The 23,864-nt window shown below is 42.8% G+C and overlaps 2 protein-coding genes across 14 annotated transcripts in view; one reads left to right on the forward strand and one right to left on the reverse strand.

Annotated features, from left to right (window-relative positions):
- Positions 1 to 10,850, reverse strand: part of TRAPPC9 (trafficking protein particle complex subunit 9) — a 443,292-nt gene extending 432,442 nt beyond the window's left edge. For 8 of the 12 annotated variants that reach the window (XM_064154353.1, XM_064154354.1, XM_064154355.1 and 5 more), the window contains exons 1-4: positions 9,699 to 9,788; positions 8,784 to 9,387; positions 658 to 803; positions 190 to 318 (exon numbers count right to left, since the gene is read on the reverse strand). In XM_064154353.1, coding sequence (XP_064010423.1) covers positions 190 to 318; positions 658 to 803; positions 8,784 to 9,367 — 859 coding nt within the window. In that variant the 5' untranslated portion in view covers positions 9,368 to 9,387; positions 9,699 to 9,788. The other 4 variants (XM_064154352.1, XM_064154349.1, XM_064154350.1 and 1 more) reach the window with 3 other exon arrangements.
- A 4,718-nt stretch (positions 10,851 to 15,568) lies between these two features.
- On the forward strand, positions 15,569 to 18,503 carry CHRAC1 (chromatin accessibility complex subunit 1). Of its 2 annotated transcripts, none has more exons than XM_064154361.1 (3): positions 15,569 to 15,746; positions 16,386 to 16,512; positions 17,458 to 18,503. In XM_064154361.1, the coding sequence occupies exons 1-3, from the start codon at positions 15,612 to 15,614 to the stop codon at positions 17,604 to 17,606; spliced, it is 411 nt and encodes a 136-aa protein (XP_064010431.1). In that variant the 5' UTR covers positions 15,569 to 15,611; the 3' UTR covers positions 17,607 to 18,503. The 2 variants fall into 2 exon arrangements, with proteins under 2 accessions (XP_064010431.1, XP_064010432.1); XM_064154362.1 differs by having other exon boundaries at positions 17,473 to 18,503.
- The last annotated feature ends 5,361 nt before the right edge of the window (positions 18,504 to 23,864 follow it).

The following is a 23,864-nucleotide window of genomic DNA, read 5'->3' on the forward strand; positions in this document are numbered from 1 at the left end:
ACGTGTTGACGTTGACACCACAACAGCAGAAAACTCATTCATGTAAAAATGTTTAAAATAAACTCAGTTCTCTCCTCCCACCTCACTCCTCCTGATTATGTTTTATGGGTTACAGAGTTAGGAAGTAGGGAGAAAAATTTAAAATGTTCAGCAGTGGCAAATGGAATAAAAGCCAAATTGCATCTTTACCAGGTCTGTGTCTGTTGCCTGCCTCAGCAGAAAGAGAACCTCCTTGTGCTCTGCGAGATCCAACTTTGCCTCCAGTGCCACCAGGATAATGATAGATGACTGATGCTGAGCATAAGCCCTCAAGAGCAGCTGGAGGGTAAAGAAAACAGCCAATAGATTAGTAGATACTTGCAAAAAGTGAACTGTCATCAAAAATACACACCTTCTAGGAAAACACTGGAGTCACGCACAATTTCTTGGGTTTTTCTAAGCATATGCTTTACTACAATAATAGATTCTATGTTGCAGGTTTTCTAAAACATGTTTTCTCATGTCTTATTAACTTTTATTTTTACTTAATTCTTAGTCACACCTGATACTCAGATTTTGGTCACCAAAATCACTTTCACAATACAGAAGAAAAATTATAGAACATAGTTTCTAAAACACAGTAAATCAAACTATGTATTCACTATCAATTAATCCTACCTCCAAGCCACAGAAAGTCATTCACAGACCGCAGAAGTTCCACTGCCATGTGATAGTGGACCAAGGAATCCTGTAACATGCCAGCTTGTAAACACAGGTCACCAACATGTTTCCGCATTCGGCCTTGACAACGCTTCTTATAGTGCCTGGAAAATAAAACGTATGACTTAGTTATTCCCATGAAACTTTTATTTGAGGCAATAAACCCCCGAAGTCAACTTTCTTTCCTTCACTAGAGTAGATCAGCATTAATATACTATTTCTCAACACAAAAATCCTGTATGATTTCTAACCAGCATGATATGCAAAGAATCAATATTTTGAGGAGCTACTGAACAAAAAAAAACCAGAAACAATGCATCACATATTTTGGCTACACAGCATTTACACAGAATCACACAGCTGAAAGCACTTCAGAGCACTTGAATATTCTTGTGACAAATGAAATAAAACAGTCATAGAATCATCCACGTTGGGAGACCTCAAAAGACCTTCTGGTTCAACGATGCTAGATGAGATAATCTAGTACCCCATCAAGGCACATCTTCAAAACCTCCAAATTACAGTTTTAATAGCTCTCAATGCATATTTGGCTGCCCCTACAGAGCTGCTCTGTTTCTTTTTCCTTTTAAGTATGCTCAAAAGCTCAATGTGATGTCAGGGTAGTCTCCTGTTCTGCCTTATTCCTTTGCCATGGTAAGAAATGGACTGTTCTTGCACTTCCAGGAGGCTGTTCTTTAATATTTCTTAGGACTCACAATCTGCTCTTCCACCCATGGTTACTTCCAATGGAATCCCTCATATCTGAGCTCTGGTCATAATGCAGTGGGCTTTTCTTTGACCTGCTACTGGTCATTGTGTTCAGAAGGATCTTAAATGTCACGATATAGCTATCACTGCACTTAAGGCTACTATTGATAATTATCTTGTCACCAAGTTTTCTTGGTTTGTGCACAGTAAATCTGGCACTGCACTGTTCCTAGTCAACAGCTCCATTTCCAGGAAGCAGTCCTCGATGCATTCCAGGAAACTGATAGGCAATGTTTTGCTTTGTTGCTTTCCCAACTAATGTTCATGTAACCAAAGACAACCACAAGGAGAAGGTTCTGCTGGCCTTAGACTTCCTTAAGCAGCTAAAGTAGGATTTCCTCAGCTTGAATGGGAACTTTGTAACAAATGCCTGGTCTGAGATGTCCCTTGATGATGATCCTTCTAGTCTTGATCCAAAGACACTTCAAAAAGCTTTTGTGATCTCCATAGCTCAGCACCATACATTCAAATTCCAATTTCATATGAAGTGTAATTCTATCTCCTCTTTTTCCCTTCCTATCTTTTCTGATCACATCTGATCACACAATTGATGTGGTGATGACATTAAATGAAGCTAAATACAACTGTTGTCTTTATCTTTCAGATATCACAGGATCACAGGATGTCAGGGGTTGGAAGGGACCCAAAGAGATCATTGAGTCCAACCCTCCTGCCAGAGAAGGACCAGAATCTAGCTCAGGTCACAGAGGAACACATTCAGACAGGCCTTGAAAGCCTCCAGAGAAAGAGACTCCACAGCCTCTCTAGGGAGCCTGTTCCAATGTTCTGTGACATTTACAGTAAAGAAGATCCCCTTTGTGTTGAGGTGGAACCTCTTGTGCTGCAACTTACATCCATTGCTCCTTGTCCTACCACAGGGAGCAAGTGAGCAGAGCCTGTCCCCCACCCCCCTGACATCCAGCCCTCAGATATTTATAGATATTTATTAATCGTCTTTTCTCATATTTTCTTTTTCTACAAGCATACACTTTACAAAAACACAAGAAAATTCAAGTGAAAACCAAAGCTGCTCTGCCCAAACCATGAAAAGACATCAAACCTTACCAAGATTTCAGTTTGAGCTTTGGGTTATAGATAAACACTTCTTGCCAAGCAAGCTACCTTATAACCTTGAATAAGTACTGTATAGGAGAGTAGAAGTTGTTTACAAATCAGGTTTTACTAATCTCTGCATTCCATAACAAAATTGAGGTTAAGTGTTACGTTGTTTTTATTTTTTTTCCTTATACAGAATAAATGGCATAACTGGAGAATCACCACTTCCTTGCACAACTATATGTCCTTTCAAAGATGCTAACACTTCCAATTTCCTCTACACTTCCCAATAATCTCTACATTTACAGACAAACTGCATTTCTTATTCTCTCAAAAAGTGCAGTTTTTAAGTGTTTTTCCAGATTTTCCAAACTGCACATGATTAAGTTCATGAATACAAGTCACACAGCAACAGGAAGAGATTGTGTCAGACTTCTAAATCAGAACCTAATAATGAGATTGTTCCAATCACGCTGCCTCACCGACAGCTCCTCCTCACCAACACCTGATTTTGCTGCAGGCTTATGCATACATAAATACATGCAAAGTTTGAATGCATTTATTTACTCAGACATCAGTAAACACTCATTCAAAATATTTCTCTTTTAAAAGCTCTCCATGTTTATAAACAAATGGATATTTTATTCCTGGGGATGAAGAAATTTACTATTAATTATTCAAAGACTGAACTACACCACCTACTTACAGGCACTTAAATGTGGTGCCAAGACAGGATCTATCTCACATAGTCCCTGCAAATCTTCACTATCCTTTTAGAAAATATTTTCTCACTAATTATAGAGTAAGTTTGCACCATACAAATGTATAAACTGTGTCATTATTTATCTCTAACTATCAAGTATAACTAGTCCAAGTGCTTTTTTTATGCCAATTAAAGCAATTATGTCCAGAAAGACATAAGGCAAAGGTACCATTGAAACTAAACTCACTCTCCACAGACACCAAATCTTAATTTACTTCATATTTGGGAAGTCTATTTTGAGAAAAAAAATGTAATACTTACATAGCAGATCACTAAAATTACATGTAAGTGACTGATGGTTTCTTCAGTGCACGATGAGGTGCAAATTTAATGGCAAGTCATACATGCATATATACATACATATCGGCATCAAATTATCATTATTAATACCTAGCTGGTTTTGCTTCTAAAGAATCTGGCCAGAAAGCGAGAAGTTAAGAGATTTCTTCTAATTTATTTTTTTATTAAAACATTATTTAATTATTTTGGTGCTCTACTGCCTAATCCTAATCTATTGATGACAAAGTCCATGTCAATTGTCTGCTACCTTCTCTAGGATAAGATGCCAAACCTTTTTCCTGGTCAGCTCCTCAGAGTATCATACCACTTCTACTTATTTTGCTCTAGAAGAGCATTTAGAACATTAAGTTTCAAAGACACACCCAAGTTTGCTCCAACAACACACCATAAACTCCTAGAGTGTGATGCACTCAGAAACATCCTCAAGGAAGGCAATGCTGCAGTAGGCAGAACCACACATGGACTATTTGATAGCATCAGTCATCCAAACTCCTCTTCAGAAGGTACTCTTCTCAACACATTGACACTTACACATCACTACAAATCCAGTTTAAAAATCTTATTCTCTAAAGTCTGTTGTGTTAGTTTGGTACCTTACACACTCATATATTCTCTTCAGAATAATAACCATAGTTGTTATTACCATCAGTGACCACTCCTACTTCACAATGGAGGACAATAAACTTACTCCAGAAACCAAAAAACACTACTCAATCTCATTTCCATTTCTGCCTTATTTGCTATGTACGCTGCATATTTCACCCCTTCATCTCCAATTCTTTCCTAGAATCCCAGGAAAAGTGTACAGAAAATTCAAACCAGCAATATTGTATTTCAAGACAGAATTAATTTTCACTACAAATCATCCAGCAATAGGCTTGAATGAATTTCTGGATCCTCAAAATTTCAAAGTGGCTAAATTTAAAGACAAGAAACATGCAAAATAAATTTGCAAAAGTATTCATGCAAAATGCTTCAACAAAAATGTCCATCAAATTTCTCTAATTTCAATTAGCATGCAGAACTGTAAATATCACCACTCATAACATTACCCAGACTAAAAAGACACAGCTATGGCATTTGATCAACTGCCAGAACTTTTCAATTTGGAAACCAAACACAGGCAGCAACAGCTTTCATGGCTTTGGATTTTAAAAAAATAAAGCAAATTCCAGAGGCCAGCAGCCGCCTAAGCAAATTATGTATGCCCTACAAAAAAATACAGCATTGCTACCAAATATAATTGCCAAATGCATCAAAAGGGGTAAACCACAGTAGTGAGGCTCCAGGCAGCAAATATTTTTGTGTGTACTGAAAAAAAAATATATAAAAAGCATCACTAAATTATGCAATGAAGGTGGAGTGGAAAGGCAGTACATGGAAAAAAGCTAACTAGTTTTAAATACACACAGTCACAGCCTACCTTTTTAGACCCAACAACAAACTCACAGGGCAGTATGAGAGAAGAGAGAAAAGAAAAGAAAGGAACAAAATCAAAATTAGAAGGACAGAGAACAGAAAGAAAATTAACAGCCACATACAGATACTGAGATACTGTAAACTTTGATAAATTAGTGAACAAATGGCATCTAGGAGACTGTGTAGAGAAAGATAGCTATAAAACAGAGCCCTACTGTCTCTTCACTTGATGGTAATAACTGGATGCCTTACCAGTATTAAAAAATAATGAACCTAAAACACAAACTGATATAAGCAACATTAAAATGAGCTTATCCAAGTATAATCACACACAGGTGCAGGTTTTTTTTTTGTTTTTGCTGACAACAGAAATAAAATAGAGAAGTTAAACAAATGGGATTTCTAGCATTTATGTTTCCTGGTTTCAAGTTTACAAGACCTTCGTGTCATCATGACAATGATGATTTTCCACCATTTTCCATCTTCCAGCCTCTACAAACAACTATCAAGAGCAACTGGTTTCAGAAACTTTTTTAATTGTCCTCACATAATTCACAAATGAAGAGACAGAAAAAAAAATTAACAGATTTGCCAGGATTATCTATGAGCTGAGTGCTCTAGGAAACAGACTTCCAGTCCTACAATTTTTATTTCACAAGACAATCTTTCTTCAAAACTTCTCAGAATTGAACACTACCATTTTTCACACAAAGTTTTCCAGCAAAAAAACAAAACAAACTCCCAACAACAAAAAAACACACCACTATATGATTTGTGTAGAATAATATACGTACATTATCACCTCAGTACAAGCTGTGGGAATACTACCTCTTCTGCTTATTACAAAAGCATCTTGCAAAAGACAAAAATCACTTGCACTTCTTTTGAGAATCAGATTATTTGAAATGCAGCATAGTGATGCATATCCCTAAATTATGAACTCTGCATCCTGAAAGATGCCAACTATATTCCAATTATTGTACAACCAAATCAATGTTAGTCTTACTAAGAGAGATCAGAACTATGTCCTGATCATAAATATCAAATTTTGTATTTTCCAATAAAACTGCTTAGAAAAAAGTCTCTTAATACAGAAAATGTTCCTTAATCTTCAAATCAAGCGACTGTATCTATTACTCACTTCCAGAGTCAAACTTGAAAGTGTAGGTTAGCTTAATAAACTGATCTTAGTTCAACCACTTTCATTGGTCCTGAAATTCATTAAGTAGAATCACAGAATGGTTTGGGTTGGGAGGGACCTTAAAGATTACCTAGTCTAATCCCCCTACCATGGGCATGGACATCTTCCACTACAGCAGGTTGCTCAAAGCCCCATCCAACCTGGTTTTGAACAACTCCTGGGATGGGGCATCCACTAAGTCTCTGGGCAGCCTGTTCCAGCGTCTCACCAACCTTACTGTGAAGAGCTTCTTCTTAGTATCTAATATAAATTTAACTTCAATTTGAAATAGTTACATCTATTTCTGTCACTATGGTACCTGACAAAAAGTCCTTCCTAATCTTTCCTCTAGGCCTCTTCTGGGCAGTGAAAGGCTGCTACAAAGTCTTCCTGGAGTCTTCTCCAGGCTGAACTCCAACACTCAGCCTGTCCTCACATGGGAAGTGCTCCAGCCTTTGCAGCAGAAATGCATCATGCACTGAAAAGTGCCTACCAAAGCTCTGCAGAGAAGCTCAGGTACACTGTGCATATCTATTTCTATTTCAAAAAGGGGCAGTTGCTTTTCTTACGTTTACTTAGGATTGCATAAATTTCTCCTTTCTGTTACAGAACATTAATATACATATAAAAAATTCCAGTCATTCAAGGAACTTTCTTACTCATCCATGAAAAACACTAAATTTACTACAAAGATCTTTTAATTCAGCTTACTTTTATACAAATGCTAAATTTCAAAACAATTGCAAGAAAATAACTCTGTAGCAAAATAAAGCTGAAGAACTAGCTTACTAATGAACTAAAAGAGCAGATAAGTGCAGTAAACATTTAAATTATATCCTTTGCAGTAAACATTTTAATTATATCCTTTGATCCAGACTTACTGAAATATTATTTGGTGTTCAAAACACCCAGCAAGGTCACAAGTGTGTCTGAAATTGTGATTAACTCTGTGTTTACAGAATCAGGGTCATCACACTTAATCTGCTGCAGCTCTTCAGTGAAACTACAGAAATAGCTTCTTCGATATGAGTAGGCAAACATACTGGAGTTCCCAATCAGTTTAGAATTTCACAGGAAATACTTAGCTGCTAGCTACAGTACAGCCACTGCTTACAAGTAACTTATGTAAGGAACTGACTTTTCAAGTACAATTTGGAAGCATGCTGTTTAGAAGACACCATTAAATATCATAATTAATTGTGGCCTTAATGCTCTCAGTTCTCCTAGCTAACTGGAATGGGAAATCTTGGGAATTATATCCAAACACAAATCACCCAAAGTAATTAAAGCCAAGATTCCAAAAGGCCTCATCTAGTCTACAAAACTTAACCACCCATGCAGAGTAACATAAGAATTTATAACACTAACAAAAGTTGAATAGTTTAAGGACTAAGCAGAACACTAAGAGTAGTTCAAGTAGGGCACACCACTGGATAAGCAAGTTCAACTCCTCACCAACAAGGAGGATCAGAAGCAAGGGAGAAAGGCACTGCTGGACCTTCAAACAATCAGAGAGAATTTAATGGAGGGCTTCAAACTAACAAGAAACTTAAGACTACTTTCTTCCAGCATATCATGTCCTTATACAGAGATTCTCAGGCTAGATCTAACTGTGCAGGCCAAGGTGACTATCACGATTAGATGGCTTTGCAAACCTGCCGGGATAGTTCTGGAGAACCCTGCCCAGGAGCCTTTAAGCTTTTACACACAATAACCACTGCTGGCAATGTTAGTAGTACAAGACAGATATGAAAGGCACTGTTCCCATGCATAGTATGTATTTGATAAGGCTTCCACAGCTCTATGTTTTCCAAGATAAAAGGAGGAGGGCTGCTTCTATCCTTTGACTATGACTATAAACAATGGCTTTCAAATCTGCCTGTAGCTACCAAGCCAGAATTACTAATCCCTAACACAAGTACCATTTAACACAAATCTGAAAGTTGAACATGTAAATGACCAGGAAGGACAGTATGAGGGCGAAATACACAATACTACCTGTAACATACACAAAAACAAACAGAACAACTGTGAGAATGGTGGCAACAAAAGACAGGTCAAGAACATAAACTGACTAAACAAAAGACAGCGAAAGAGGCAGGGCTTAGTAACCAAGACAAACGGTCACCATTTCATGGGATGAAAAAGTAAACAGAGGCTTAAGAAAAACAAACAAAACACAGTAAATAGGATTAATAAAATACTGTGCAACATAATACAAATTTATTTTTCATTGATGTTAATGGATTTTTTTTATTAATACTGTAGATCTATAAACCATTTGAAGCTTTCCAGCAAAGTCTCTTCATGACAGAATCTGTCAAATCTTTCTTAGGACATCTTCCTACTATTGGATTAGCCTCAGGAATTAAATATGTATGTGTATATATATATATAATATATTCACACACAATGCATAAACTCAAAACATCAAATATGGTCAGACTACAGATTAAACAGTCAGACATACACAGTAACATAGGGGCATAACCTTCTGATTAACAAAGTCTGCTTGGTCCTTTTTAAAAGGCTTATTCTGAAGTCTACCAATTGCCACATTTCTTCAAGACTTGTGAGATGAAAAAGGTAGCTGCTTACCTACTATCGGTATCCAGACCTACAAAATCCTTCTTCTCAAAAGGAACACACAGGAGGGGGATCTTGTCTCCAGACTTATCAGTGGCTCTGTCAAGCCGCTTTGACTCCAGCACTATAAAGAGGGATTCAATAAAATCTTCTATTCTTTTCTCCACTGTTTCACACTCTTCATAACTGGGATAAAATGCCACATCTGTGCGAGGCTGCTCCACAATCTCTCCTTGAAGCCCAAAGACAAACAACCGGGAATCATACAGAGTAGAACCATACATCTCCTTTTGAAGATGGAATTTTTCAAAAGTCTGAGGCCAGTCCTTTGCAGAAGCACAGTCTGTAATAGTTATCAGGCCCACAACTTTCCTATGTGTCTGAAAATCTCCCCATTCATTGTTCTCAGGGGGATAATGGTGCCTGTAACGGATATACAACACACGCTGAGAGTCACGCACGTTAACTTGACTCACTGCTGAAATTCGCTTGTAGATCGTGAAAAAGCTCTCTTCAGGTACGATGCCAATTGGCTGAACCACAACCAGGAGAGTCTGATGATCCTCAGCACACTGCATGTAGTCAGGAACACTCATTTTGTGTCAGCTGCACACAGCTGAAAAAAAAATTATACATTACTTTTTAACATTCATTAGTATGTACAGTTGTAAAACAAACCAAGACTTTGATGTTAAACACTTCTGCATCCTGCATAACTCTGCTATTGTACAACTGTGTATAACTAATACTTGCTTTCATCATTTTACTAAATCTTCAATCATGCAGCAGGAGTGTTCTCATCTTAGTAAATTAGGATTTTCCAACCGAACCAGTCTCATTCACTGTACAACTACACAAGCCAACCCAACACACGGGGCAGCAGAGAGCATCTCTCAGCCACCGAGTAAAGGCTTGCTGAAGCACCACCTCAGGAGAGATGTCCTTCCAGACTCAGGCTCCCCAGGCTGTCTCCACGACACCCTTTGGGAAAAACAGGGAAAACTGTGTGAGAGGAGATATAAACCGGCGCCACTGCGGAACGACCACATTTTATGCAGCTGTCACTGACCGCACATGGCCAAGCAGAAGAAAATCAGACCCTGAACACTTCATTTTTAAGAAAAGGGAAGTCATTATTTTCTCAGAACACATGCAGGTTCACCAGAAGGGCCAGACAATGTTTTCTACTTATAAATCTCTCTAATTCCGTCTCTCTTGACCTATCTGAGATTGATAGTACTGCAGCTGTGTCATGAATGAAAACGTGCATAGCCAAGCCCTCATGTCTTCCCTCCGAGACCTCCCGGACCACAGGTCCTTTGGAGGATTTCAGCTCCAAAGTACTTCTAAAACGCACGTACAACACAAACAACAAACCACAACAACCCGAGGATTGAAAAAAAAAAATGCCAAAAGCAAGAAACTGCTAGCGGAGTTTGCAGACCGGGAGCACAGGTGGCAAAGCAGCAGCTGTTCGCAGAGAAGGGGCTAATCAGAACTCCTGACAGTGCCAAGATGCCCCCCACCCCACCGACTCCGCGTCAGACCAAAGCGCAGCGCCCTGCCCCCACTGCCCATCCCGGCCCTCCCGACTCCGCGGAGCGTCGCGTCCCGCCGCAGCGGGCGGGCAGGCAGCAGGAAGGGAGAGATTCACCCTGCGCGGCGCTCCGCTTCCCCGGCTTCCCTCTCCCAGGCCAGATGCCCGCATCGGGCGCGGCGAAGTCCAGGAGAAAAGAAAGAAATGTCAAAACGAGAGAAAATTCCCGAGGAGGCGCGGCGCTCGGCGCACACTCCCCCGAGCCCTGTCAGGAAGGGGACTGAGGAGCAGAGTAAGGAGAGAGAAGGCCCAGAGGAACCGCTGTAGGGGTACTGGAAAGAAGCAGAGCCTCTCAGGGAAGGTAGGGGAAGGAAGCAACCAACTCAAAATAGGCGCGGGCTCCTGGGTAGGCTACGCGTTAGGGATATGGGGGACTCACAGCCGGGACAGGAACCGCCCCGCCTCCTCTTGCTGCCGGACGCGAGGGGCGGGCAGGGGCGGTGCGCGGCGGAACTGACGGCAATGTGCGCTCGCAGCCCCGCCTGGCCGCGGGAGGGACGCACATGTGCAGAGGGGCAGGCGGGGCGGCCGGCTCGCTGCCGGGGGTGCCTGCTCGTGGGGTTCGGTTCTATGACCTGTGTCATAGAATGGTTTAGGTTGGAAGGGACCTCAAAGATCATCCACTTCCAACCCACCTCCATAGGCAGAGACACCTCCCACTAGAACAGGTCGCTCAAGACCTCAGGTTGCATAGGAGCACATCCAACTGGGTTTTCAATCTCCTTCTCAGGAGACTTCCCACAACCTTTCTAGGCAGCCCGATCTAGTACTCCTTTGCCCTCAAAATAAAGATTTTTTTCCTTATATTTAAGTGAAAGCTTCTGTGTTCTAGTTTGTACCTTTTACCTCCTGTCCTATCACTAGGCATCACTGAAAAGATCCCAGCACCATCCTCTTCACTACCCATTACCTACTATTCAGCATTGAGAAGATCCTCTGTTACTTTTCTCTTTTCCGTGCTAAGAATATCCAAGTCTGACAGCCTTTCCTTGTAAGAGAGATGCTCCACTCCCCTCATCTTTGTGGTCTCCTGTCAGATGCTCTCCAGTAGTTCCCTGTCTCTCTTGGACTGGGGAGCCCATACCTGGACACAACACTCCAGGTGTAGCCTCACCAGGGCAGAGCAGAGGGAGAAGAGACACACTTTCGCCCACATCCTTTCTTAATGAATGCCAGGATACCACTGACCTTTTTGTCCATGACGGCCCACTGCTGGCTCATGGGCAACATGTAGTCTGTGAGTGCCCAAACAGGAACACTGAAAAAGGGCAAATATGTGGAGTAGGGGCAGGGCTGCAATTATTTGAGGTCATCTCTACATGGTGTGGTTAGCACTTCTACGCCTGAACTATAACAACCTTGAGATAGGGATGGATCTGGCCACCACAGGGTATGTTGGAGATAATGACTGGTAATCATCATGAAGTTACTCAGTCTCCTGAGATCTTCCAGAATGTGGGTATGTAATGTTCTGAATAATTCCAAGTGGTGGAAAGAGCTCTGAAGGGAAGTTGCCTAAAGTATGTACCTGTTAAAAAATGGAAGATTACACATGGTATTGTCTGCCTAAAAGCTGGGCTTCTATTCATTGGTTTTTGCTTTTGAAACTCTTCATTGCTTCAGATATTCTAATGGAAGAACTCCTACACTGAGAGCCTTACCTGACACTATCAAATGTTAAAGTATCTTAATGTCACTGTTGTCATTTCAGTCACTTTCTGTTTGCATTCACGTATTCACATACAATTTACTTACTGCTCAGATTTGTTTCTTAGTTTGAATATCATGCAAGCCTCCTTGTCCCCACAAAATTACCTTAATTGAATCCACTCCACAGCCATCAATTTTTTCAATTTCAAAATATACTAAAAATGTTATATCATTAAATAGTATTAATATTGCAACATCATGGTATTCCACATGTATGCACCTACCTTATGCTATATTGCTTCATCGTGAGTCTGTCTTCACCAGACTAAAATCTGTTTGCAGCACGGACAGATGTCTTAAGCTTGCTGCCTTCCTGCTGCTGTTCTCTAGACATCAGCTGAAATCTGTCATCCACCCAGCAGACTACTGAATTAAAAAAGAGTTTTCCCACGTGTGGCCCTTCAGGAAACACTGCGCTGGAAAAGAGGAAACATCTGATAGTGAAACAGGACCTAGAGGAGGGGAAAGCAAGTCCTGGTTTGCCCAGACTTTCTTAAACTGCGTTGTATACGACTGAGCAGAATGACTAAAGGGGATCTATAGGGATCGTAAGTCTGTATCCAAAGAGCTCGATACCCTCAGAAATCTTGCTATACTGGTGTTTATATGTGTGTTAAAATAATGAAAGACTCCAGTAAATAGAATTTTCTGACATAGTAATGTCAACTGTTACCACAAGATGTCACAAGATGGTAAGGAAGAAATCGAGCCTGGTAGATGTCCCTCGTAGCATCACAGGACATTATGCTCCACTTCAGACAAAACTTAGACAGAACGGCCGTACAGAGGTTGTAATCTCAAGAGAATTAAGGGAAATATACAATCTAAGATTGTCCTGGATACCCCAAAATCCCTCCCCCTCCGTGGTTTGAATGAGAGGAAAGGCCTGTTGCACTCCCGTGCCCTGCAGGCGTGAAGCGGGGCGAGGGGAGCGGGCGGCGAGGGGAGCGGGCTGTGAGGGGCGCGGGCGGCGAGGGGCGCGGGCGGCGAGGGGAGCGGGCTGTGAGGGGCGCGGGCTGTGAGGGGCGCGGGCTGTGAGGGGAGCGGGCTGTGAGGGGCGCGGGCTGTGAGGGGAGCGGGCGGCGAGGGGAGCGGGCTGTGAGGGGCGCGGGCTGTGAGGGGAGCGGGCGGCGAGGGGAGCGGGCTGTGAGGGGCGCGGGCTGTGAGGGGCGCGGGCTGTGAGGGGCGCGGGCTGTGAGGGGAGCGGGCTGTGAGGGGCGCGGGCGGCGAGGGGAGCACGGGGCCCTTCCGCCTCGAGGAGTGCCCCGCGCAGCGCCCGCGCTGGAATCGCCTGGCGATTGGCTGTGGTCTTCCGCGCGTAGGGAGTGGTAAATGGACTCTTTGTCTAGGAAAGGTATAAATCTTGGGGTACTTCCTGCAGAGTCCCCTGGTGCTGCGAAGGACAAGCTCCTGAGGGACCAGACCGTCCCTCTTTAGGACGACTTCCCACCTTAAGCACCCTTTGTGCAAGCTTAATAGGCCTAACACGAGCCTCTGATGTCTTCTGAGAGCGAGCGAGCTGACAAGCATCTGGACCGCCCTTTCTCTCAGACAGCCTAACTCACCTGTGAGTAGCGAACTTTCTGCTCAGCCTGGCTGATACTGGGAAAGCTGTGCTTATAGCTTAGCCCTTTGCATTTCCTGACTTCTAAACCAAATTTACCTATAGTAGCCTTTGTAAGATATTCTCAATTAAACTGAGTCTGCTAATTAAACTCAATTAATTTCTGTATATAGTTTTGGGGGTGGAGTTTCAGGAAAAGAAAATAATTCTATTTTTATATATATTCCTGACTCAGACATGTTAATTCCCTGCCTCCACAACAAATACATATAAATTATCTGCAATAGCTAACTGTAAAAGACATCTCCAAATAGAGCAATACTGAAATTAATGCCAGTGAAGACATCACTGTATGATCCTTGTGCTAAAGTGCTTATGACTACTTAGGATGCTATCTTTTATTAATCTTAGTATCATATAGAGGAAAGCCTTGTTTTTATGTACTGGGCAAATTCTGTATCACCTAGTAATAGTTAGCAAACTCCTTGTACTTCCCATTCAACATTATTGTTTATGGGTACATTCCTTTCTGCCCTAATTTCTGCAAGCTGTTATTGCAGGCTACAGAAAAGTTCTCATTCTCTTCTCTCGTGCTAAATAGTGATCAACTCAGCAGCCTTAGCAGACTTCTTACAAATAATCATGTGTATTGTTTGAAAGCATATTGGAAATTTCTTATTTAAGCCATAAGGGGGGTGGGGGGTGGCCTCTTCTCCCAGGCAACCAGCAATAGAACAAGGGGACACAGTCTCAAGTTGTGCCAGGGTAGGTATAGGCTGGATATTAGGAAGAAGTTCTTCACAGAGAGAGTGATTTCCCATTGGAATGGGCTGCCCAGGGAGGTGGTGGAGGCACCGTCCCTGGGGGTCTTCAAGAAAAGACTGGATGAGGCACTTAGTGCCATGGTCTAGTTGATTGGTTAGGGCTGGGTGATAGGTTTCACTGGATGATCTTGGAGGTCTCTTCCAACCTGGTTGATTCTATGATTCTATGATTAGTGAAATGCAAACTATGCATTATCATTTCTGGACATGCTAACTCAGCTCCCATAGAATCACAGAACTATTTTGGCTGAAAAAAAACCTTCAAGATCATTGAGTGAAACCATCAACCCAACACCACCCTGTCCACTAAACCATGTCCCAGAATGCTATGTCACTCCCACTGAGTGGGAGTACAGCAGCCCTTGGCCAAACAGAGTCAGGTGAATCTCGGGGACCAACGCTACCAGTAACAACCCCCCTGTTGCCTCCTGCAGGCTTCTTCTCCATACGCCTTTTACAAGCTACGCACACAGTAGACAGACTGTTAATGCTCTGTAAATAATAAAGACACAGACCAATAATCACTCAATAGTTTACATGTGCCCTCCACACTTCAACATACCTCTGACAAGTGCCAGGATTACCAGACAGCTGTCCCTTTTCCTGTACTGCAGCAGCGAGAGCTACTTAGCAGCCTGTAATTGCAACTCGGGTTAACTTTGTAGCCACTGGCCTGTAATTAGACTACATATAGGATGAGCCTGTTTCCTATTAAAAACGAGTCCCCAGAACTCGGGTGCTAGTCTGGAGCTCAGCAGCAGGGCTCATCCAAGGAGGACCTGAACACCCCCAACCCTCTGGAAACCCGCCCAGTGTCCCTGCCCGCGGGGCCAGATAAAAAACTCCGCATCCCCCACGGCCTCGGCTGCTACGAGCCTCCTGAGAACCGCAATCCCTCGACCCGCTGAGAAGGAAGGAAGCCACCAGTGCTGCTTCGCGGGACTTGTAGTTCTCCCGCGGCTCGGCGAACGAGCGGGGAGCGCGGCACTCCATGGGAGTTGTAGTCCTGCCGTGGCAAGCCGCGGCAAGGGGCGGCATCTCCTTTCGTGACCGGGGACTACAGCTCCCAGCGGGCCGTGCGAGGCAGCCGGGGCGGCCTTACCGGGTGAAGGAGGTGCGAAGGGCCGGGGCCGGTCAGGGGAAAGATGGCGGCGAGGGTGAGCGGTGGAGAGAACCGGTTGGTGTCGCTGCCCCTGTCGCGTATCCGCGTGATCATGAAGAGCTCACCGGAGGTCTCTAGCATCAACCAAGACGCGCTGTTCCTCACCGCCAAAGCCACGGTACCGGCTTCCTCTTCCTTCTCTCCCGGCCCACCCGGCTTCTTCCCCGCCGTGCTAGGCCTGTGTCGCTCTGAGGGACCGCAGCCTCCGGGCTGGGCTCTCGTGTCGCTTCTCTCAGGGGCCGCAGCCGCGCTCTGTCGGTACCCGCCTCGTCCTCAGCGAGCTACCCTCGCCTCTCTCCACCTCCCGCCTGGCTCTCATCGGCCATGGAGCATCAGGCTTTAGGCTCCCGCTCTGCAGAAGGGAGCTTGGGCGTCGTCCTGCCCAACCGAGGTCCCAGTGTCTGAGAGCCATACAAGGGATTTTATGTACACCACTGGCCCTTAGTATAAATTACCCCGTGTGCAAATGGTAACGCTCTAGCTTTCTGAGCCAGAGCGGCCGTTGCTGGGCTGTGCAAAGTGTAGAAGAACAGCACAAACTAAGTTATGTGCAAGAACCCAGGCATGCAGTCAGTGCTTCAGGGAGATGCAGTCATATCCTGTCCTTGAGCTTTTCTGAAGCTACTGTCTGCACAGTGCCCAGGATAGGTGCAGCTAAATATGACGCTTGTGCCTTTAAATAGGGATCAAAGAAATCCGTTGCCAACTACCTATGCAAACTCATCGTTTGACGGGTTGCTTTTCTTTTAATTTTTAGGAGCTTTTTGTTCAGTATTTGGCTACATACTCCTACAAACATGGCAGAGGCAAGGAGAAGAACGCCCTAACTTACAGTGACCTGTCTCATACTGCAGAAGAGTGTGAGACCTTTCAGTTCCTTGCAGGTATCTGTGGTAAATTCAGTCTGTAATTGGGAAAATGTAATCTTGTTCTGCTTGAATTGTTTTTTGAGGACACAGTTCTCCTACTGGTCATTAATCTCTTTCATAACATTCAACTAGAACTCATAAAATATGTCACTGAGAATATATCTTTGTGAATGAGAATTTTTCTGTTGGTTCAAAATTTTACAAAGCTAATTAGTTCTCACCATGTTGCCTTAAGCATTTCTTAAATTCCAGCAGCTGCATCTGCAAGCCTTCAGCTTATGGAACAATGTCACTGCACATCTTTCTGTAAGAAATTATGTGGCCCCAAAATGACACATTTAAATCTGCAATTCTTGTTATATCTCCAAATGATTCATGGTGGTGTTCCTCTCTTCTTGTGTATATACACACACACACATGTCTGTATGGGCACAGTTTTAACTAATGCTTAGAGTTTTGTTCTAACACTCCACTCAGAAAAGGTATGGGCATAGGATGTAGGTCAAGAATAAGATATTCTTAGCCCTGTCTTTTTCTGGGTTCCCTGTGGACATAATTTCAGAGCAAGCAATTCTGCTTTGTCTCAGGTCCACAATTACTGCTCTGAACAAGTATCTTAATGCAGAAAAGTTGTTTTTACAGGACGTGAATGGGATGGCTGGCTCGCTGAATCTAAGACACTGAGTAGTTGAGCACTATTTTACATAACTTACAATAACAGATAAAAACATAGTTGCCAGTAATCAGTTGTAAAATGTATTCCTCATCTTTCATTACTTGTACCATAAGTGAATATTTCCCTCTTGTTCTTTTACAGCTGTGTAGGTCAGGCTAACTAATCTGGTTATTCACTTAATAATGTTTTTAATAGCGCCTCTTTTTTACTTAACTGCAATAGTGGTATGGATGCAGCAGTACTAATATAGCAATGAAAGTATTCAAACTGACTAAAAAAGAAAGAATTCTACCTTCTAGATATCTTGCCGAAGAAGATCCTAGCTAGCAAATACCTAAAAATGCTTGAAAAAGAGAAGAGAGATGGAGAAGTGGGGGAAGGTGATGAAGATGAGGAAGAAGATGATGAAGCTGTTGAAGATGTTAGAACTTAAGATTGATAGAGAACTGTTTCATAGTTGATCCATTTTCTATTGTTTAAAGAATGTTATTTTTGTGACTAAGAATCCAGATGCTGGATATATTTATATACTGAGCCATCTGCTTTTGCTTTAAGAAGCTTAGAAACTGAACTTTATACTTGCTGAAGAATGGAATTCTTCCCTCAGAACCATGGTGGGGTAAGATGAGCTGATGTAAATCTGGCAGCAGAACTTGCTCAGATCGTTTATAGTAACTTCTTCAGACAATCATTATCCAAAATTAAAATTTCTTCCAGGCAGCTTTCAGTCCAAAAGCTCCTTCGCCCTCGGACTAGAAGGGCATCATTCTCCAGTTTGTGTTTCTTTTCCGAGTGGAAGATAAGGTGAGGGAAGGTGTTTTAAACCTGTCTACTCTCTTCAGCTGTCTCCTTGGGGAGCAAATTAAACCCTCCTCCTGTTTTCTAGAACAGTGCTAGGGCATTAGCAGTGGACCAAGCCCGTTAAAAAAAGTCTTCTGTAAAAACAGCTGCTTCTGTAATGCACCCTAAATAGGCACGTTGGCACAGAAACAGGGCAAAGGATGAAACCCAGTCTGAGTGCTAATGTGGTTCTATAGCTGTGATGATTTAAAGGACATGTGTTAGATAATGATGTAAATATGTACATCTACAGTTTTTCCTTTAATGAACTCTTCTTCTGCAATTTGTCCACGGGCTTCTACCAAAATGCGCACTGAAGTCTCTCACATGTGGATTGTTGGGAAGGAGCAACCCTTCGATCATTTGAGTGACAGAGCTGGATTTTACCTTCAGTTTTGTGGTTTTTTTTCTACTATAGAAATGGTAACTCTCCTGTGTAGAACTTTATATGCAACTTTTTGAAGTAAAAGTTTTGTATGAAAAGTGACAATGGTTGCAGAGACTCCTGTTTTTTTTCAGCTTCGGTACATCCATGAGTAGCACATGAGCCTGGCATACTCATTGTTCATCCTTTCAGGAAGGAAGGAAAGACAGAAGGCTGAGTGATGCTTTAAAGTCTCTGTCAGCAATCTTAACTATATCTCGTCTGCTTTGCGAACCTTAGCTGAGTTAAGCAGCATTCTGCTGATACGCAGCTAACATTACACAGCTGCGTGGTCAGTCACTGAGGAGAAGTGATGGCCTCCCCCTGAATGTGAAGAATGCCCCATGTAAGCATGCCCCATGTAAGCATGGGAACACTACTATGGAACGAAACTTCCCACTCCAAAAAGTTGCCTTGAGTCAGTCAGGAATGGAGGTATCTCAAGCAAGTTAGGGTGAAGACACAAAATACAGCAGACTCTTAAATGTACAGGGCAGAAAGCTCCAGCAACTTCATCAATTCAGCACACTCCAGATTTGTTCAAGGAAAGCAAACATAGGGATTCAGCAAGTAAGGTCAGATGCTCAGAGCAGTAAAACTACTGAGTCACGGAAGAAATGCTCTTCTTAATTTAAAAAGTCAAAGTATAGTACTCTGTAATTTTTTTCCCCCAAATTTACTGTAAATGAAAATTGTTTCAGGAATGCTGCAGTGAGTGCCAGTGCCAAGTGGTTCTTTATCCCTAGAGAAACTCTCAAGTAGGAATGCAGAACTATACTATTGTTGAAAGGGTTGCTTTTCTTTTTTTTTAATATATTAAAAGTGCATGCAGATCTGTGGGAAACCAAGGACTGAATGCTGTGTATGTGGGGCAAGGAGACAGCCTGCAGTAGGATCTGTAAATGATGGCATTGCTCAACACTTAGTGGGTTTAGTACTCATCAGATTTAGAAGGGAAAGAATAAAAGCTGCTTCTACTCCAGCACACAACTGAATGGTTAACTCTGTAGCATAAGCAAGGTAGAGGGCAAAAAGATAAAATCATTGGGGACCCATCAACCACTGGTCACCACACCATTTGTGTTGAAGAGTCACAGAAGAATAGCCTAATGGCAGAGCTGGCATCTCCACTGCTTAGCTCACTGGTACTATGGCAAGGGCCAAATCGTTACATTAAGTGGGTCACAGCTGAAGAATACAGTGACCCCAAAACAGCCCCAGCAAAGAGGTCTTAATGCTGGGCACATGTATTTTGGGGTAAAGACATCAAGGCTAAGTTTTAAGTGGGGAAAAGGTTTGTAAGAATTACAATTGGCAGTAAAGTATAGTTAAGTCTGTTTGGTCAGTGACACTGAGAAGTCAGTGGTCTGCCTTGTTTGCCTAAGCTCATGAGCTTTCTCATCCGATTTTCTCCCCCTGTCCTGGTTAGGATGGGGAAATCTATCTCTCCAGGGTGCATCCAGCCCCAACCAGAACTCTCCACGACCATAAATGCCAAACAAGCACATTAGCACTGGTCCACACACGTGGCAATGCCTCTCAAGTGAGATGGGATGCACAAACAGCAACCAGTGCAGTGGGACACTATCGTGGTAGGCCTAAATAGGCTAGACCATGTCCCGGCTTGCCCAGACATGTTTTTCTGGTCTCCCTCCTTCTGCTGATGGGAGAAGCAACCACTGGAAAGAGGACAAAGGACCTGGAGCCATTGAGTCTACGAATCAAGGGTTGTTTTACTCCAGTTTACATCTTGTAGTAAACAAGGTACATTTGGCTTGTGCCTGCCTCGTGCAAGGCCTATGTTTTCCTAAATTTGGGTAAAGCAAGCCTATGGCTTCACCTAATATGTTCAGACTTGGCAAACTGCCATTCTGATTGGCTATTCTGTGTCCAAAGGCCCATTAGCTTCAGGCTGTACTGCTAAAAGGGATGAGCAGGTAGAGACAATGTGTTTGCTTGCTGCCTCTGCCTTAACGTGCTCTCTGCTTCTGGGTGCTTAATAAGAAGCTTTGGGATTATCTGCCTGGAAACTACACTGCTTCAGGTTTACCAGGAACGGGCTCTAAATGCCTCCACACGACCAGTCTGCATAGCCAGTGTGGCATCATGCCAAGACTGAACATCTGCAAGACTTCTTGCCTACACCTGCAAGCCTCCCACCAAGACTGGAAAGCCCTGGGACGCAGATCATCCAAGAGGGGCCAGGACCAGGTCAGAGATTGTCTGTCTTCTCCTCCAGCATCCTTGATAGAGTCTGGGAAGAATTAGAAGCCTCAGCAGCTGACAAGACATTGACAGAACTCCCTGAAAGGGTTTGGGTGCTGCCTGAAGCTGTAGCTAGACCTGCAAGTTGGGAGCTAATTTTGTGAGTAAATATTCAAAGCCTCTCTCTATGAAATTCTGTAACTAGATTCTATTGTGCCTTTCTGCCTTAACAGCAGAAAGGAGCCTCTCAAGTCCCCTGGTGGGCAAGAGGTATATAATTGAAACTGAGAACCTCTTTCCAGTTTTAAGGTTTGCATTTGCTAGTTATGTCTTCAAGTGTTCCTAGTTTTTCCTGTTCCCTTGTGTATGTGTCCAAACCATGCATTTTGCACATTGTACTAAGTTTTCTGGCTCAATTTAATGTTAATAAACAATTTTCACAGTTATTAACAATCTTCACCTGGATTGTCAAAATTAGTATCTATTATTTGTTTTGCATAATTCGTAACAGACACTAGTGTAAGATTGCAAGTGATAAATCCCAGTCTACCTGCAGAACACTTTTTATCCTTTGTAGGAAATGAAAGGCTACAGTCACAAGCTAATACGAAGCTCCAGCTACAAACAACATCATTTAACATGAGCTTCTTCAGGCTGGTCCTGAAAGTGACTCAGGAGCATTTCAACAAAAAGAAGCACAGAGCCTGTGTCTTACCATGTAACTGGATAACCTGCCAAGCCTTCACTGAACTTTACAGCTGAAACCATGGCAAAGCAGGGAAGTGATTGTTTTGCTCTTCTCCATTTAGACTTCAGAGTTTTCTTCCCCAGCAGCACCAAGTTCTTCATTGCTGTTGAAGGGTTTAAGTAAGTTATGCACTGCTTGGTCTTTTGTGATCCTTTTGCTTTGCCACAACTGCCCCCATGGACTTAAAAGGACTTTTTTTCCCTTCTACCAGCCTTTCAGACAAGGAGCTTACTGCTCATGGATCAAAGCTGTGGGACAACCTGCCAGGCCCTGCATTTTAGTCACAACCACCCCAACCTATCCATCCCCATCTAGTATGAGAAACCACTATAAGCAGATAAATCTCAATGAAATTACAGGCACCCTCTGCCAGGCTTTGTGGTGGGAAGCAGCCAGCTTTGCTTGCCAATCACATTGCTTCTGCTCTCTGTAGTTTTCAGAATTTACAGCTGCTGAATGTTCCTGCCCTGCAATGAGGCCTGCTGTGAGGCAGGCAGGAAGCTGGGGGTACTATAAGGGGTATTTTGGCCCGTTTGAAGTCTTTAGGGATTTTAGACAGTGAAACACAGCCTAAGGAACACTTCCCAGGATGAATCTATTACTATATACGTTTCCATTATTTTTTCCCCAATAGTAGCTTAAGAGATCCTTACCCAGCCAGCTAAGGCTGCTCAAAGGAGATGGAACTTCCTAAGCCTGCAAAAATGACAAAAGAACTGTGGTCACAAAGTATAAATTACCATATTTCATCCCTCTTAGAAGTTTCCTGTGGGGGGATGAACATATTCTGTTAATTAAGAAGGCCACAGGAATTTGAACACCCTTCTGGATTCATTCAGCCAAAGTCCTTTATGGGGACTTCAGAGCGGCCAAACATTGCCAGGGCCATCTCAGAGGCCTTCAATCTGCCAAAGCTTGCTGCCATCAAAACCAGTAGGTGGTATTTGTTTTCCCCATGAGCTTGACACAGAGCAAAACCATGTCCAATTCAAAGCAGCATTTCATAAGCAAGGGGAAAAAAAAAATAAAGCTCAGCCTGAAATGCAAGAGGCAGCTGTGACTTGACTTCATGCTACTCAGTACAACTCACCAGTGTTTGCAAGCTTGGGCTCCCCAACAGGAGCACCTCAGCATACTTGCAATTCTTTTTGCTATCCTCCTTCACTCAATGCCTTACAGTACGTACATACCCTGCAGGCGTTCACTCAAGAAGCAACAAAAGATGGCACTTCAAAGCAAGTGGTTTCCAAAATGTTGACCTCCCAGAAATAACTTCAGGGTTATAACCTGTAAAACGTTTAAAAGCATCATGCATTGACTCTGGACATCTAGGCACAGAGTAGACAAGTGTCCAGAGAAACACAGCAGAGTGGTGTAATACAAAGGAAGGCCATGGCACTAGCAGAACTTTCTCTGGCAACAGAGAACACGTCAGAAGCAAAGCCTCCAGACTAGCACACGTTTGCATTGGGATTGCAGCTTGACAGAGCAGGATTTGGTACAGCATAGCAATCGGTGCTCTAGAACTATCTCCAGTCTGACATTGAGACTTTTACCAAGAGCTACAGACTAAATGACTGGTATTTTTAGATTTGACTCTGACCTCTGGAAGCATGAAAATCATGGCACCAACGCTGCAATCTAACTGCTATTTGTGCAGCACACAGGGACTTCTCAATCGTGTAACAGGACTCCCTCTGTCCAGTGGCATTTTGTAGCTCCCTGCCTAGGGGATGTTCTCCCACTGCTCTTTGCTCACTCTGAAAAATTACTCAGGCCATGAATACATCCATCCTGCTGTGTCCTCATGGGCATAAAACCCCAAAAGAGTCTCATAGTGCACAAGTAACTGCAGGAAATGGTAGAGCTCAATAAAATGACATCTAACAAGGACTTGTAAAGATGAAGATTTTTATTTTATTGACATACTATGAGGCAAAACAAAATTGACACCATACAAAAGAACTTTATAAAATATCATTCACATCATTATTTTGTCAGGAATTACAGCATTCTGAGCTTGTTACAAGTCTTACGTTTTGAGGTGAAAAACACTATGCTAAATCTTTAGTATTAATTGTATATATACAGTAAGAAACCAAAACAGAAACTGTTAGGTTTTTCATGAGTTTATTGCAAAAGTAGTGCAAACTATTTTACCTTGCAAGCTATAAAACAAACTTGGAAAAGGACCCACCCTAAGCTTAAAAACATGACAATAAATGCTCAGTTTCACAGCCTTTGAAGCTTCCTTCAACAGTTCTCAAAGAAATTCCCCATTTCTGCACACTTTCAGATTTTTACTGACTCGGAAAGGAACAAGGTAGACAACAGACCCACACTAGCAAGCAGACAGAGCAGAATGGAACCTGCTCTCATACTGGGTGCAACTCTTACCGAGGCTGGCGTTTGGGCAATTTGGCACATGCCATGGCCAAGCCCATGTCCTGCTGCTTCTCCATCATCCTCAAAAC

This window comes from Pogoniulus pusillus, chromosome 14 (assembly GCF_015220805.1).
Source record: "Pogoniulus pusillus isolate bPogPus1 chromosome 14, bPogPus1.pri, whole genome shotgun sequence".
Lineage (NCBI taxonomy): Eukaryota > Metazoa > Chordata > Aves > Piciformes > Lybiidae > Pogoniulus > Pogoniulus pusillus.

Coding starts and splice junctions, on each gene's coding strand:
- CHRAC1 (XM_064154361.1), top strand. CDS start 15,612: ATGGCGGCGAGGGTGAGCGGTGGAGAGAACCGGTTGGTGTCGCTGCCC. Junction 15,747..16,385: donor TCCTCACCGCCAAAGCCACG/GTACCGGCTTCC, acceptor TTTAATTTTTAG/GAGCTTTTTGTTCAGTATTT. Junction 16,513..17,457: donor GACCTTTCAGTTCCTTGCAG/GTATCTGTGGTA, acceptor TAAAAAAGAAAG/AATTCTACCTTCTAGATATC.